The sequence below is a fragment of the Heterostelium album genome (assembly GCF_000004825.1).
Source record: "Heterostelium album PN500 unplaced genomic scaffold PPL_scaffold14, whole genome shotgun sequence".
NCBI classification, from domain to species: domain Eukaryota; phylum Evosea; class Eumycetozoa; order Acytosteliales; family Acytosteliaceae; genus Heterostelium; species Heterostelium album.
Genome location: NW_008805076.1, coordinates 12,136 through 27,510, shown reverse-complemented (window position 1 = coordinate 27,510; position 15,375 = coordinate 12,136). Strand labels below are relative to the sequence as shown.

Here is a 15,375-nt window from a genome sequence, read left to right as displayed (position 1 = left end):
TAGTAGTTTTTAGCTCTAGTTTAATGAAGAAAACAAAGAACCAACATAAATATATGGGTAGATTTAAAGAAGAATAAGAAATTTTTTTTTATTTATTTGAAAATAACAAGACTAGTCTTTGTTATAGATTTTTATCTTTAGATTAATATTTATAATTGAATTCAACTAAATATGATAACTTTTGTTGAGATCTATTATAGATTACGTATTCATCGTGGGTGAATGGTGAATCTGCGTTGGTTGAAGACTTTGGTACACCATGACAAGAGTTGAAACCTTTTGGTGCCTGAGAAATGTGTGGATCGATTTTAGTTTGTATGCTCGATTTACCTAGTGCAACTGATGCAATGAATATTGATCGAGTAGAACTACCGCTGTATGGACAAGTATAGTTTAGTGATCCTTCCAGTGTCTTTGAAAAGTAAATTCCATGACCCAAGAATCCACGGTCTGTTCTCTTTGAGAATCCACGTTTGACTACGACGTCTGGCAATTGCAAGCCACGACTTAGAACACCGAGTAAATTGGATGACTTGGTTGCATGAAATAGGAATTGTTCATTTCCAATGGATTCGAGATCTTGGTAGGCTTTGAACGATTGCTCATCAGCGTCACGTTGCACTCGGTAGATATTGACAACCTGGATTGAATCCTGTTTTGGGGTTAGATGGATCATAGAACGAAGCACCATGTTGTACTCGCTCGAGTCTGCGTGTAGATGGTGAATTGTAGCGTTCAGTGCATTGTAACGCATGTCTGAAACAGAAGACGATACAAAGTCTTGATTGTTTTGGCTACCAACCTTGGAAAGATCGATCATCAACTGTAACATCTCCTCGTGTTCGTCATGACTTTCATAGGTGGTGATGATTGCTTTTGATTTATCGGATGCTTTATTTCCAATCTTGGTTGGAACGATCGAGTAGTAGTTGGAGCATAAATCTTCAAGTCGTTTGTAGTCACTAGAGTCTGGAATGATCTTTCCATTGTTTTGGAAGAGTAGCTCGTTGATTGATTTTAGGATGGCAGCACCCGATTCCAATTGCTTTAGAGTGAGAACACCGAGAGCAGTTGACAAACCTTGTTTGGTGATATGAACAGAGTAGTTACTCTTTGAGAGTGATTTTGATGCCTCTGAGTAGATTCTTTCAACCAAATTGGAGACATCCTTCGAAATGTAGGTTCGCAATGTATTGTTTTCAATGTCTTCATCGAAATGAGTTGCAACACTATTCTTTGTATTACTTAAGGCTAGCTTTCGATCGGAACCAATATTGGATTCTACAACATTGACCAACTGATATCCATTCTCTTCCGATGTCTTTACATTATAGATTGAGGAATATACTCTCATAGCCTCTTCTTTGGTTTCAAAGTATCTATGTTGTTTAGTAGATTGATCTAACTTGTCTGTTCTCTATAGATAAAAAAAAAGGTTAGTTTTGTTTTTTTAAAGTTTCATACTAATATATAAATTAATTCATACACCAAATTGAGTATAGATTCTATATGGTCTGGTAATTGATTGATCTTTATCAAATTGCAACTCCAAGTAGAAGAACTTATTAACATTGTTACGGTTAACCAATGATGTATTCTATTTTGAAAAGAAAAAAAAAACATTATTAATACATAAATGGTTACAAATTGTAACTTTTTCTATTTATTAACATACCTGTAACAGATGACTTGTAAGAATATTGAACTCATTTGTAAAACTTGGTTGTTTATCTTTTTCATTATAGATGTTAATACCTTGAATATGTAATACATCTGGTATGATCTTATAATCATTATTGTAACTCAAATTGGAAGAAGAAGAAGAAGAAGTTAAACATTCATTTTTCTTTTCGCTTATTGAAACTGATAAAGATGTTAAAGATGTTGATTGTTGTTGTTGTACTGAATTCAACTGATATGATGATATATTAATTAACGAATTGGTTTTACAACACTCGATAACAAATGAATCATTCAAAATAGGAATGGAGAGTTGTTGTATTTGCTTTAATTTCGAAGCAACAATTGAATCGACTGAATTTGTCAAAACATAATTAACCTTTGAAGTCAGAGTGAAGCTGGTGTCACCCGATTTCGATTTGATCAAATCTGTTAGCTGATAACTTGGTACACTTGTTTTACCAAGTGTCATAAACACCAAACCTTTAAATAAACTATTATTATTACTATTATTACTATTCATTTTTTTTATTATTAGTTTATTTACTTAGTTTTCTTTTCTTTTTATTGTTATTAATATTGAGATTATTGAAATAATAACAGTTGCTAATAAACATAGTATTAGAAATGTAAGAAAATTACAAACAATAGAGAGAGAGTGATAAAGAAGATAAATCTATCTTCAAACCTCTTATAATTAATTATTAAATACTGATTTACAATACACAAAAGTGTATTGAATAATAGTAACATCCATATCTTGTTAGTTTCTAAAAAAGTAATCACATAATTTTCTCATTTTGTTTTTTTTGTGTTCCAGAGAATCATAAGAAAAATCTTTGTTTTTGGTAAAGGGTGCTGTTATTCGAAAAAAAAATAATATTATCTAATTTTATTTCATTTCATTTCATATGTTTAATAAAATACCTTTCATAATCATTAAAGATTATATATTGTCATTTGAGAATGATCTATCGATTGTAGATAGAATCTGTTTTAGTTTAGTTTGTAAAAGATTATACAATGAAAGGAATAGATATCTTTTGTTCAATCCTGGAGATCTACGAGTGAGAGATCTAAACAAAAAGAGAACTTGTTTAAAATCATATAAATCAATATTTGAATCATCAATGCAACTGCGAAGAAATCTTTCTATCATTATTCAACAGAGGCCAGAGGAGGATCATCAGCATGATTATAATCAATCTATAAGTATGTGTTATAACAATGCAATCAATCTTTATATATTTATTTATTAAATATAAACAAATAAAAACGTTAGATATAGATTATAATAATTTAAATCTACCAAAATATACTACAAAACTTGTATTTTATTCGAGTGGTAGTTGGCCATCGTCTTTTGCTGATTGTACCAATTTAGTTTCTATAAAGCTGTTGTACTCCGGTGTAGATTTGAAAAGATTTTTGTGGACTTCCGATAAGTTCCCACCGACTTTGGAGATACTTAATGTGATGACATCATTTAACTCTGTGATACCGATTGGTTCATTACCAGCTTCGCTCAAGGAGTTTAGACTGGGTATGTCATTTAATCAGCCATTGGAGGTAGGCGTTTTTCCGCCTGGTATTCGATTGATCTCACTCTATTGCGATAGTTTCAATCAACCGATTCCTGCTGGACTGTTCCCAGACTCTGTGACGTCGTTGCGGTTCGGTGCCGAATTCAATCAGCCACTTGGAAGTTCACAGCTGCCTCCAAATCTTAAACGTCTAATGTTGGGAAGGTCGTTCCGACACAAGCTCAACTACTTACCGCCAACACTTACATATCTTGATATAAGTCTGAATATTATTAATTTCGATTGGCTTGGTGTTGACGGATCGAATCTTCCGGATTTTAGCCAAACTCCCAAACTTGTAACAATTGGTAAATTCCCATATCAATTCAAACATCTACTTCCACCATCAGTAACGGATTTAACATTAATAGGTAGTTTGGGTGGTCACCCCAAACCCTTGCCTGATTCGATCACCACATTATTTATAATATCAAAGTTAGACCTCTTTAGAAAGACCTCCGTCAATGGAAATCCAAAGGTATCACTATTGAACAATGTTAGAGAATTAACTATTGGCGATAACTTTGACATAAAGTTCAACAAAAATTCATTTCCAAAGGCACTCAAAATATTGAATATCGGCTTTTACTATCATCAAATCGATCCATTCGTACTACCAGAGTCATTACAAGTCTTTAATATTACAGAGTACTCATTTTCAATAGAGAAGGATCTTCTTCCAAAGAAGCTAGAGGAATTAAGGGTTTCTTTACATACTGAGAAACTAAAGGTTCAAGCTGGTTCCCTTCCAGCATCCCTTAAATTGTTAATATTTGGTGGATACTATAATGGAAAGCTTGTAACGAATGCATTCGACACACCAACAGACAACTCTGAGCAATGCAGTGTTAGGCTTGAAACCGATCCAAGATACTTTAAAAACAACAAATTGGAAAACATTCCACCTCCTATTAAAACTATTACTATACTCAAAAGAATGGGAACCTACACTCTACGAAGATTAGAAGGAAATAAATTTCTAATCAACTCTATTTGTTTTGGTGGATTGATTTCATCCTCCAAGCAATTAATAAAGATAATAGGTGATTCTTATTAAAAAGAGTTGTTTACTTTCTTTTTTTTTTTTATTTCTATTGATTCGATTATTGACCGAAGATCCTGTGACTGTGAGATGATATCAAAAAATTAGTGGGTAGTAAAAGTCAAAAAAGCCACATTTTTATTGAATGAGTTTTTTTTCCCAAAAAAACTTTAGAAAAATGTGAATTTACCCGAAACCAAGAGACAAATATCTTTAAAAAAAACTGTTCAAAAAAAAATATGTAACCTATATAATTATTTTTAGTTGTTGAAGTAACAACTATATAGTTTTTTTTACAACAATGACTATGTCATTCTTTTTATTTATATTAATACTATCATTATCACTTGTATATTCAACAACTACCACCAACAATGATATTAATATTTTAATAGAGAAGAAAGATGAAAGAGTAAATGGTGGATTTGGTCAAAGTAATAGCAAGTTAGATTCAGACATGTGTTTACTAGAGTTGAATGATCAGAGCAGTGAGAATACCACCACTGAAGAAAGAGTCTTTCCAAAAAGATGTCAGTTTCTCAGTCAAGATGTCTCGCGCTCAGTTGCGTCAAAGATGTCTTGTTGTACAGAAAGTGATGCCGGTCGATTCGAACTACGAGTCAATAATATTATTTCACAAATGTATGCTCCTCTCTACCACTGTAATAATCTAAAAACACCGCTGAACAACAGTGGTTATTCAGTGAAAGAATTCTTGGCGTCGCCGAGCGGAATGACACCTGACCTACAAAGTGGTGATGAAACCGGTAAAGATCATCTACTGGAGGATGTTCTCGATAGCAGATTCTACGTCAAGCTTTGTAGTGAACATCTGGCTGCACTCCAATGCATGAGGTGTTCACGTGATCAGCGATCGGTGCTTGGCAGAGCGGGATTCGAAGACTATAGACCAAAGCGATACGATCGAGACAATGACCCTCTTTTCTATCTACGAGACAACTTGAACATCGATGGTTATCCTTTTGTTTTATGTGAACAGTATGCAATGCGTTTGTTCAACTACTGCCAATTTCTCAATGTCAGGGAAACACCATTCGTCCAGCAATTCATTTTCAACGAACACTCAAAGAATCATTTCGTTGGGATCACGCAGAATTCCGGCTTACCAGAAGGAGTTAGATTGAGTCCTTGGGTTTCACAAGATTTTATCGATGTATTCCTAATCAGCAACGTGAACTGCTACACCAGAGATATGCCTACCTTTACAATTCCGAAATGTACTACCATCATTAATAATCAATGGTCGAATCGCTATGTGGATGCTCCGAATGACCCACCTCCTAGTAATGACTTTGTCTTTTCGGCCACTCATAAATCATCGGTTTACTTATCACTTATAATAATAGCAATAATATTAAATTTAATTCTAACATAAAAAATATTACAACAACCACCAGCAAAACACACAACCAACAGTATAGAAACAAAAAACATCCAGAAAAAGAGGTAACCACTATTTATTATTAACTAACTTTCACAGTAAATATCACAATGATATTCTTACATATAATTTAAAGAAAATAAAATGTCATTTTTAAAATTAAGCACAACATTTTAAAAATGGGGTAAATGTTAAAACAATGGTGGCAACGAGAAATCCGTGCCATTTTAAGAGTTACAACAACGCGCTTTTTATCAAAATAACAAACACGTATAAAAAAAACCCAAAATTGGGTTTTTATAATAATGTTACAAAAAAAAAAAAACTATGAGCACAAGTTTTTAATTGGAACCCTTAAAAATAATTTTATTATTATTATAAATATAAAAGTATTGTTTACAAAAATTTTATGTTTCTGTGAAGCCGATAGATATAATTGTTGGATCATATTATTATCAAAACTTCTTTTGTTTTTTAAACGAATATTTAAATTTAAGGTGAACGTTAACTTCACTTTTTTGATCAATACTTTACACACATTGTTCACTTTTCTTAATACTGGTTATAGATCTATAACCATTTTCCCCATTATCTAATTTTGAATCAAAATTTTCTGAAAATTTGATATGATCCACAATGGATGGGGAGGCTTTTTTTTCGAGGGGTATGGTATTGAAAAGAAAAATATCTTTTGATAAAAAGCAAAGAAAGAATAGTTGATATTTTAAATTTTACAAAGTTTAATCATTTTCAACTAACTATCTAATTTCATCTCAAGATGATTATAAAAATTAAAAGAAAAAATCCAAATAGAGACATCGATAGAACAAAAATTTTGATAAAATAAAAAATAAATTGAAAAAAAAGGGTCTTGTCAAAGTGGAAGACCGTGGGAAAAAAACAATTTAAAAAAGTTGCTAAACTTTTGCAAAAACTCGTAATACCTGCTCGTTCCATCACCCTTACCATCTTCCATATAATTAGCCCTGGATAAAATTTAAATTTTTTGAAAATTAAAATCAAAAAATATATTTGATAAAGTACGATGTTTTGTTTCAAAATCATCTAGATGTTTTTTATATATTATAATAACAAACTATGATGCATTGGTCAAACACCAAAATCAAAACTTAAACCTGATGAATCCCAAAGTTGTGTGTAATTAATAAGAGAACAGGGTATTTTGAGTAACTGATGGATTGATGTTTTGTGGTGATGGTTAGCTCATTAAACCGGTTTATCAATAATAAAATAGTAACTACATTTTTTTATTTTTAAAAATTCTTACATTTTCTAAATAAAATAATAACCACCTACATTCCCATTCCACAAGAGAACAACTTGTTTTATTGCAAAACCAGAAAGATTGATAAGCAACTTTTTTTAATTGTAATTTGCTAATCAATTCCATACCTATATAAATATAGATAGATAATATATTATTATTTTTTTTTTGTAAATTTTTATTTATTTCCTTAATTGTTTTTTTTTGTTTAGAATAATTTTGTATCATTATCTTATAAAAGTAATCCATTATTATTTCTTTATTTGATCTCAAATAATAAATAATTTAAATAGGAATGTATAAACAATTATATTATTTTTTAATTTTATTAAGCATTTCTCTTTGTATTAATGCTGATTCCAAGCCACGTATGTATAAAATAATTATTTTCGGAAAGTTGATAAAAATTTTATATTAATAAAAATAAAAATAGCTACCATCCAAGCTGCTGGTAGAATTTTGGATCATCTCCCAAAGTACAATAATAATTTCCAACCACCAAATTGTGGTGCAATGACTAAAGGTCTCGTAAAATCACAACTTGGTCCAAGCAGAGTGCCAGAGCTCGTCAATTTAGATCCGGACAATCAAAAAAACGAGGATGGTCGTATGATCACACCAAGTCTCTTTGAGACTTTCTTTGCCTACCGCAAAGATATCAACATTGATATCCCATATAATTTGACATTAAATTATGACAGTGATAGAAATATCTATACTTTTGACAGTCAAACATTTTTCCCAATTGACAACCAAGGTTGGGTAAGTTTGAAAACTTTTTAAAAAAAAAAAACAAAATTATTAATAATTATTATAGGATAAAATTGACCCAAGCAATAAGATCTATCAAGATGGAGATGGAAATTATCATAATTTCCATTTCTGTATGGTCAGTCATATGTTCTTCACCTACCAAGGTTATGAGGTATTCAACTTCAGAGGTGATGACGATGTTTGGGTATTCATCAACAGTGAGTTGGCTGTCGATCTTGGAGGTCTCCACTCTGCAGAGACTGGAAATGTAAATCTCCAAACTGGATTGAAAACTAAATTGACTATTGGTAACACCTATCCATTGGATTTCTTCTACTGTGAACGTTGTACCACCACTTCTACTTTGAAACTCGAAACCAATATTCAAGTTTTCTGTGCCTCCTATGACTATTGTGGTATTTGCAATGGTGACGGTTCATCATGTTGCAATGCTGCCGTTGACTGTAATGATGGTAATTCATGCACCACTGATATTTGTCCAAAGCCAAGACCAGGAATTACCAAACAAAACTTTAAGGATTATTGTGAACATCCACCCATTACTTGCGCCCAAACCGATAGTTGTTTCAAGAATGGATGTTCCAATGGAAAATGTGTCGTTACCAGCGAGCCATTGGGTTGCCCAACTCAATCATGCAAGGACTCCACCTGTTTACCAAATACTGGTTGCAAATATACCCCACACTGTCCAAACACTGACAAATGCCTTAATGTCGTTTGTGTCCCAGGTAATGGTATTAAACCAGATTCCTGCTCAAGTACCAAAGTTAATTGTGACAAGGGTGACTTGTGTACTGATTACAGTTGTGACTCTGTTAAAGGTTGTATCTCCAGCCCAAAGAACTGTGCTGCCAACTCTACCGATACCAACATGTGTAATCAACACTATTGCGAGGCAGGTGTTTGTAAAGTCAGACAACTCCCACCAACTGAGTGCCAATGTTGCCAAGGTCAAACCGTTAACAAATGCCAAGTTTCCAAGTGTGATAGTACCTCCGGTAAATGTATTATTTCAGACAATCCATTGATTGATGATGGTGATAAATGTACAGTTGATACCTGTGATGCCAACGGTGTAATCACTCACACCAAGAAGGTGTGTTCAGGATGTCAGTCTTGCGACCAAGCCGATGGAGTATGCAAGAATGCTGATACCAACTGTGATGACTTTAACAAATGTACTATCGACTCTTGTGTTACCAACTCTACACAAAACGTCTGCCAATTCAAGCCAACCGATTGTGACGATAAGGATCCATGCACTGACGATCTCTGCGATCCAGTCCAAGGATGTTTACATACACCAACCGTATGTCCAGGTGTTGGTGATTGTGCAGTCGGTGTCTGTGTTCCAAATGTTGGTTGCAGTACCAAACCAAGAGACTGCTCCACCGGTGTCTTCTGTACCGATTCCATTTGTATCGAAGGTACAGGTTGTGCCAACTTCACCAGAAACTGTGTTGGTAGTGATCCAAAGTGCAAGAAAGGTACCTGTAACATCGAGAAACAAGAGTGTGAGTACTCTGACTACTCACCAAAGCCATTCGGTTGTAACAAGGCAGCCATTATTTCCACTGGTGTCATTGCTGGTATTGTAGTTGCCGGTGCAGTTGCACTTGCCATCATGGTATTCGGTGGTAAGAAGGGATACGACTATTGGAAGAATCATCAAGAACAAAAGATTTCCAACCTCAACAGTAACCCACTCTACACTGTCAATCCAAACAGTGGAAACAATCCATTGTTCCAAGAAAATTAAATAGCGATATAATTAAAAACAAAAAAAAAAAAACAATTAGCGATCATATCTATTTATAACAATTATAATAAAATTGTGTGTATTTATTATTTAAATTAATTTAATTTGTTTAATTCTTTTATTTTAAAATCAAAAAAAATGTGATGTTCACTTTTAGTTGATCAGCCATTTTTTAAAGATATAAAGAAATCATTCCTTTTAATAATTATCTTTTTTTTTTTTTTTTTTTTCAACAATTATATTAAAATGAAGATAAGAGAGGTTTATGAAAGTGAATCACATATCAATTTATTACTTTGTAATGAAATAGAAGATGAGAATTTTATAAATGGTGATTTCGTAGTTCAATCAAAGATTAGTAAGCACAGTGGTGCCATGGAGTTGTTGAGATCGATGTTCTTACCGGCTGGCTATCCCGATTCTGTTACCAGTGACTATATGAGTTATCAGGTGTGGGATACTGCACAGGCACTCTCTTCTTCTTTGAGTGGTGTTTTGGCAACACGTGCAATGCTGCGTGGATATGGCGTGGGAAATGCAGCTGCTTCAGTTGGGTCTGCTGTTCTCCAATGGATATTACGTGATGGTGCCGGAATGATTGGTAGAATCTATTTCGCTTGGAAAACAGGTCGTCAGTTGGATTGCAATGCAAAGACATGGCGATTCATGGCCGATATCCTAAATGATATTGGTATGACCCTCGAAATGTTGAGTCCACTGTCAAACGTTCTATTCATGCCACTCTCGGTATGCGGTATCGTCTCAAAGAGTATATGTGGTGTTGCCGGTGGTTGCACAAAGGCGTCGCTCACTATGCACTTTGCCAAAAACGATAATATGGGTGATGTATCGGCAAAGGATGGCTCTCAAGAGACTGCTGTCGGTCTAGTTGGAATGTTCTTGGGTGCTGCACTCTCCGCGTCAATACCTGACGAGTCTGAGCAGACTACAACCGCTACCGTTGCCATTTGGATGCTCTTCTTTATTCTAATTGCATTTCACTTGTATTGCAACTATCGTGCCGTCACTGGTGTAGTGTTGACTTCAATCAACAGATATCGTGCTACTTTGATCTATAAACACTATCTTCAATACGGTGAGATACCAACACCAATTCAAGTATCGAAAAGAGAAAACATATTGTTTAGAGATGATAAACAACCTATCTATCTTGGTGCATCTCTATTGAATATCATTAACTTGAACAAACAACAACAACAACAACAACAATCTAAAGAGATTAGGGAATCGAAAACCAATAGTATAATACGTCATAAGCTAGAGAATAGATATATTGACATTTGGCAATTCCAACAAGAAATATACATATCTTTAAAGGTACATTGTACAGCTGTTGATTTAATACAAGCATATTTATATTCGGTAGCTATTCTTCATCAAACCAAACAGCAAAATAATCGGGCATTTATAGATTTAGTTACATCGAAATCATTTAATGATCGATTGCTCTCTAAAGGTTGGAATACAGATAGACAAGCATTAGACGCAGAAGGTTGGAGATATTCAATTATAAATTAAATGAATAAATTGTTATTTTAAATATATATTTATTGTAAAATAATTGAATATTAGTAAACTTAGTAATAGTTTGTTATAATATATCTTGCAACTGATACACTAGTATATAATAAACCAAATAGACCGACAGATGTGTAAAACAATGGATCAACACCTATCCATTTGGTACCATCTCTCACTTGGTCAGTGTTGTTATCTTCTTCTTCTCCTTCCTCTGTGGTACCTGCTTCCTCGTTGATTCTAACACGCTTCTTAAATTTGTGCTTGGCAGCAGCACCACTCGATCTTGATGTTGTTGGCTTCTTCATTGACGATGGTTTACCTTGTTGTTTGGAGACTGCTGGTCTTGGTTGTTGTGGTGGTAACTGTTGTGATTGTTGTGTAGTAGTGGTGGTTGTTGTTGTTGTCATATTTGGTGCTTCACTATCATTTGACAATGTAGAGGTAGCAGTCTTCATATCGAATACTTTTCTATATCTCTCTCTGAGTTCCTCATCTACTTTATCAGTGAGCTGATACTCTGCGGTTGTTTCATAGGTTTCCTCATTAGCTGATTCCACCAATTTAATCGAATCTGTTGTGATAGAATAGATATCATTTCCATCTTTTGTTGTTATTTCACCTATTTGTTCATAACACTGATCAAAATTATAAAAGTATAATAGATTAGTTTATTTATTAATCTTTTTTCCTTTTATTTTGTTTGAATGAATACTTACGCCTTTACAATTGATAATAACACTTAGGATACCAAATTGAAACTCTTTATTAAAGTTACAACTATCAACAACATAATCGGTAAAATATTTATAAGATGAATCATCACCAGCACCCTCTGGTGCAGATGTCTCTGAACTAACTTTAAAAAGTTGGTTATCACATATATTACAACAATATACACCCATTATTTACTCTCTTAATTAGATAGAATGAAATCTGAAGTATGAGTATAAAAAACGAAAAAAATAAACTTTAATTTTTTTTTCAAACTTTTTAATTTTTGTTGATCATCCCACGCTATGAGGTAAACAGAAAATAAATAATAGAAATTTTAAAATTATTTTTTGTTTAAAATTTAAATTTTATACATTATTTTTTTAAAAGTGATAACTAAAAGTTATTAATAGATTCTTAGCTTTCTTGATGGTTCCCATCCGAGACCTGATGATGATGAAACAGTGTATGAGGAAGTTGGATTAGATGAAGTTGGGTTTGATGAAGTTGGATTGGACGAGGTTGGGTTAGATGAAGTTGGATTGGACGAGGTTGGGTTTGATGAAGTTGGGTTTGACGAAGTTGGGTTGGATGAGGTTGGGTTGGATGAGGTGGATGACTCTGAGCTGGTACCTGGACCTGATGATGAACTGGAGTGTGGACCTGATGATGATGGACCCGATGAGTGTGGACCTGATGAAGAGCTAGTGTGTGGACCTGATGATGAACTGGAGTGTGATGGACCCGATGATGATGGACCCGATGATGATGGACCCGATGATGATGATGTGTGGGTGGTAGATGAGGCTGAGGAAGAGGATGAAGAGCTACCGTAAAAGTCAAGATCAACAGAGACACCACATTGGTTGGTGTTTCCGACGTATTGTTTCATCTCTGGGTTGTTCCAACCTCCGTATTGGTAGGCGCCAGAATCAGAGAAGGCTGGGACACCATCGTAGTGAGCGTACCATTGTGGGTAGGAGGAGAGTGAAGTGAGAGTACCGACAGTTTGTGGCCATTCACCAGATGATGAATAAACACCAACTCTGACACCCAAAGAGGCAGCAGTTTGGACAGCTTCAACAACGAAAGCAGCGTTGGCACTTGTAGAACCCCAACAACCAGAGCATTGCTCAACGTCAATCCAGAGAGTACCGAATGAAACACCGCTTTGCTTTATTTTGCTTACGATTTGTTGGATTACATTGGATGATGGTGAGTTACCTGAACATTGATTACACAAGAATGCATACTATAGTTATAATTTTTTGTGAATAAAAGGTTGTTTTGTTTTTATTTTGAAAAAAAAATTAATTTTATTAACTTACAAGATCAACAGTTTGGAAACCTGCATTTTGAGCAGCTTGGATAGCACTGACAACACCATTGTTCATACCGTAACCACCAGACCAAACTTGGATGATCGCACGTTGGTTCTTTTGAGCAAGACAAGACCATTGTGAGCTTGTCATTTTTTGTGAAGTTGCAGAAGAGACATCGATACCTAACTCTGCATTGGCAATAGCTAAAATGCTGATGAAAGCAATAATAGAAATAAGTAATTTCATATTTTTTTACAATTATATGTATTCTTTTGATAAAAACAAAACAAAAATAAAAAGTTTTGTATTAAATAGTTGCTCCAAAACTTGACAGACACCTCACTGCAAAAAATTGGATTAGTAAACAAAAAATCATAGGCACGATCAAGATATTTTAAGATAAGATTAAGAAAAAAAATTTAAATTTCCAATACCCTTTTTTTCGTTTTTTTTTTTTCACAACAACTAGTTAGCCTACTTTTCTTGTCAATATTCAGATGTTTTCATCCACTTCAAAAATTTTGCGATATTTTTTTCAACCAAGATACAACTTTTTAATATTAGATAAATATGATTAAATCAAATATTGTAATGTAATAATAAAAAATATCAATGATATTATTAAAATCTCTTGGTATTTAGAAAATTGAAATACCATCCTAACATCAGATATTTAAAACCAGGAAATTTTTAATAAGATTAAGATGGTATTCAATATTTTTCTTTTTTTTTTTTTTTTGAATAGTTTGTTAGATTTTTTTTTATTATAACAAATACTTCCAAAGAGATTATTAATTTTTTTTGATCTCATAAATTTTTCAAAAACAATTTTTTTACTGAGTTAACTTAAATATTCTGATTTGAATATCACTCAAAGGATAGTATAAATTTTTTTTAATTAATAAAAAAAAAAAGAGATTGATTTTACAAAATAATTTATTTATTTAATATTATATTTATATTTATTTGGTTGTGGTGGCGCTTGTTCCAGAGCCAGATCCCGAACCCGAACCAGAACCACTTGAAGCAGAGGATGAAGACGATCCACTACCCGAACCAGACGATGAAGATGATCCACTACCTGAACCAGATGAGGTAGTACCCGATGATCCTGATCCAGAACCAGAGGATGAAGACGATCCACTGCCTGAACCAGAGGATGAAGACGATCCACTACCCGAGCCAGATGATGAAGATGATCCACTACCAGAACCAGATGAGGTAGTACCTGATGATCCACTACCTGAACCAGAGGATCCAGTACCAGAACCAGATGAGGTAGTACCTGATGAACCACTACCTGAACCAGAGGAGGTAGTACCTGATGATCCACTACCAGAACCAGAGGAGGTAGTACCTGATGATCCAGAACCAGATCCTGATCCTGATGATGAAGATCCAGAGCTACCTGAATAATAGTCGAGATCAACAGAGACACCACATTCATTGGTGTTTCCTACGTATTGTTTCATCTCTGGGTTGTCCCAACCTCCGTATTGGTAGAAGCTAGTATCAGTGAAGGCAGCAACACCATCATAGTGAGCGTACCATTGTGGGTAGGAGGAAAGTGATGAGAGTGAACCAACAGTTTGTGGCCATTCTCCCAATGATGAATAAACACCAACGGTAACACCCAATGAGGCAGCAGTTTGGACAGCTTCGGCAACAAAGGCAGCGTTATCATTGACATCTCCCCAACAACCAGAGCATTGCTCAACATCAATCCAGAGAGTACCGAATTGACCACCCAAACTGTTAACGATTTGTTGGATTACATTGGATGATGGTGAGTTACCTGAGCATTGGTTGCACAAGAATGCATACTATGATAAAGAAATAAGTTTTGATATTTTGGTACGTCCACAATATTTAATTACTTACAACATCAACAATTTGGAAACCTGCAGATTTGGCAGCGGAGATGATAGATGATGCCTGAGAATTGAGTCCATAACCACCAGACCAAACTTGGATGATGGCACGTTGGTTCTTACCGGCGAGACATGACCATTGTGAGGAAGTGATACCTTGTGAGGTGGATGATGATACATCAATACCGTAGTCTGCATTGACAAAAGCCAATACAGTAGCTAAAACTATAAGAGAAAAAATGAATTTCATATTCTAACTAAAGTAATACAAATTTATCACTGAAAAAAAAAAAAGTAAAATGTAGATATTGCAAACAAACAATATCTAAATCCCATTTATACTAAAAATCAATTTCTAAAAAAAATCAAAAATAAGGAGAAAAATCTAAAATATCTTTTAGGGT

The 15,375-nt window shown here is 34.0% G+C and overlaps 8 protein-coding genes across 8 annotated transcripts; 4 read left to right on the top strand and 4 right to left on the bottom strand.

The window, feature by feature from the left end:
* Positions 1–142: 142 nt before the first annotated feature.
* On the bottom strand, positions 143–2,203 carry adprt4 (polyADP-ribosyltransferase; the record flags this gene model as incomplete). The annotated part of the gene is made up of 3 exons (XM_020581159.1): positions 143–1,417; positions 1,487–1,597; positions 1,676–2,203. 3 exons carry the CDS (start codon positions 2,201–2,203, stop codon positions 143–145), a joined length of 1,914 nt encoding a protein of 637 aa, XP_020428299.1.
* Positions 2,204–2,591: 388 nt separating this feature from the next.
* On the top strand, positions 2,592–4,320 carry PPL_10381 (FNIP repeat-containing protein; the record flags this gene model as incomplete). The annotated part of the gene is made up of 5 exons (XM_020581158.1): positions 2,592–2,684; positions 2,850–2,892; positions 2,963–3,634; positions 3,704–4,062; positions 4,300–4,320. The coding sequence occupies 5 exons, from the start codon at positions 2,592–2,594 to the stop codon at positions 4,318–4,320; spliced, it is 1,188 nt and encodes a 395-aa protein (XP_020428298.1).
* Positions 4,321–4,606: 286 nt separating this feature from the next.
* On the top strand, positions 4,607–5,701 carry PPL_10380 (uncharacterized protein; the record flags this gene model as incomplete). The annotated part of the gene is made up of 1 exon (XM_020581157.1): positions 4,607–5,701. The coding sequence occupies one exon, from the start codon at positions 4,607–4,609 to the stop codon at positions 5,699–5,701; it is 1,095 nt and encodes a 364-aa protein (XP_020428297.1).
* Positions 5,702–5,886: 185 nt separating this feature from the next.
* On the top strand, positions 5,887–9,525 carry psiH (PA14 domain-containing protein; the record flags this gene model as incomplete). The annotated part of the gene is made up of 4 exons (XM_020581156.1): positions 5,887–5,891; positions 7,326–7,360; positions 7,426–7,754; positions 7,810–9,525. The coding sequence occupies 4 exons, from the start codon at positions 5,887–5,889 to the stop codon at positions 9,523–9,525; spliced, it is 2,085 nt and encodes a 694-aa protein (XP_020428296.1).
* A 246-nt stretch (positions 9,526–9,771) lies between these two features.
* Positions 9,772–11,064, top strand: PPL_10378 (RUS1 family protein; the record flags this gene model as incomplete). The annotated part of the gene is made up of 1 exon (XM_020581155.1): positions 9,772–11,064. The coding sequence occupies one exon, from the start codon at positions 9,772–9,774 to the stop codon at positions 11,062–11,064; it is 1,293 nt and encodes a 430-aa protein (XP_020428295.1).
* A 59-nt stretch (positions 11,065–11,123) lies between these two features.
* Positions 11,124–11,969, bottom strand: PPL_10377 (uncharacterized protein; the record flags this gene model as incomplete). Its single annotated transcript, XM_020581154.1, has 2 exons — positions 11,124–11,702; positions 11,784–11,969. 2 exons carry the CDS (start codon positions 11,967–11,969, stop codon positions 11,124–11,126), a joined length of 765 nt encoding a protein of 254 aa, XP_020428294.1.
* Positions 11,970–12,184: 215 nt separating this feature from the next.
* On the bottom strand, positions 12,185–13,346 carry PPL_10376 (glycoside hydrolase family 25 protein; the record flags this gene model as incomplete). The annotated part of the gene is made up of 2 exons (XM_020581153.1): positions 12,185–13,030; positions 13,107–13,346. 2 exons carry the CDS (start codon positions 13,344–13,346, stop codon positions 12,185–12,187), a joined length of 1,086 nt encoding a protein of 361 aa, XP_020428293.1.
* A 716-nt stretch (positions 13,347–14,062) lies between these two features.
* cf45-1 (component of the counting factor complex) lies at positions 14,063–15,307 on the bottom strand (the record flags this gene model as incomplete). Its single annotated transcript, XM_020581152.1, has 3 exons — positions 14,063–14,923; positions 14,982–15,196; positions 15,292–15,307. 3 exons carry the CDS (start codon positions 15,305–15,307, stop codon positions 14,063–14,065), a joined length of 1,092 nt encoding a protein of 363 aa, XP_020428292.1.
* Between the last annotated feature and the right edge of the window lie 68 nt (positions 15,308–15,375).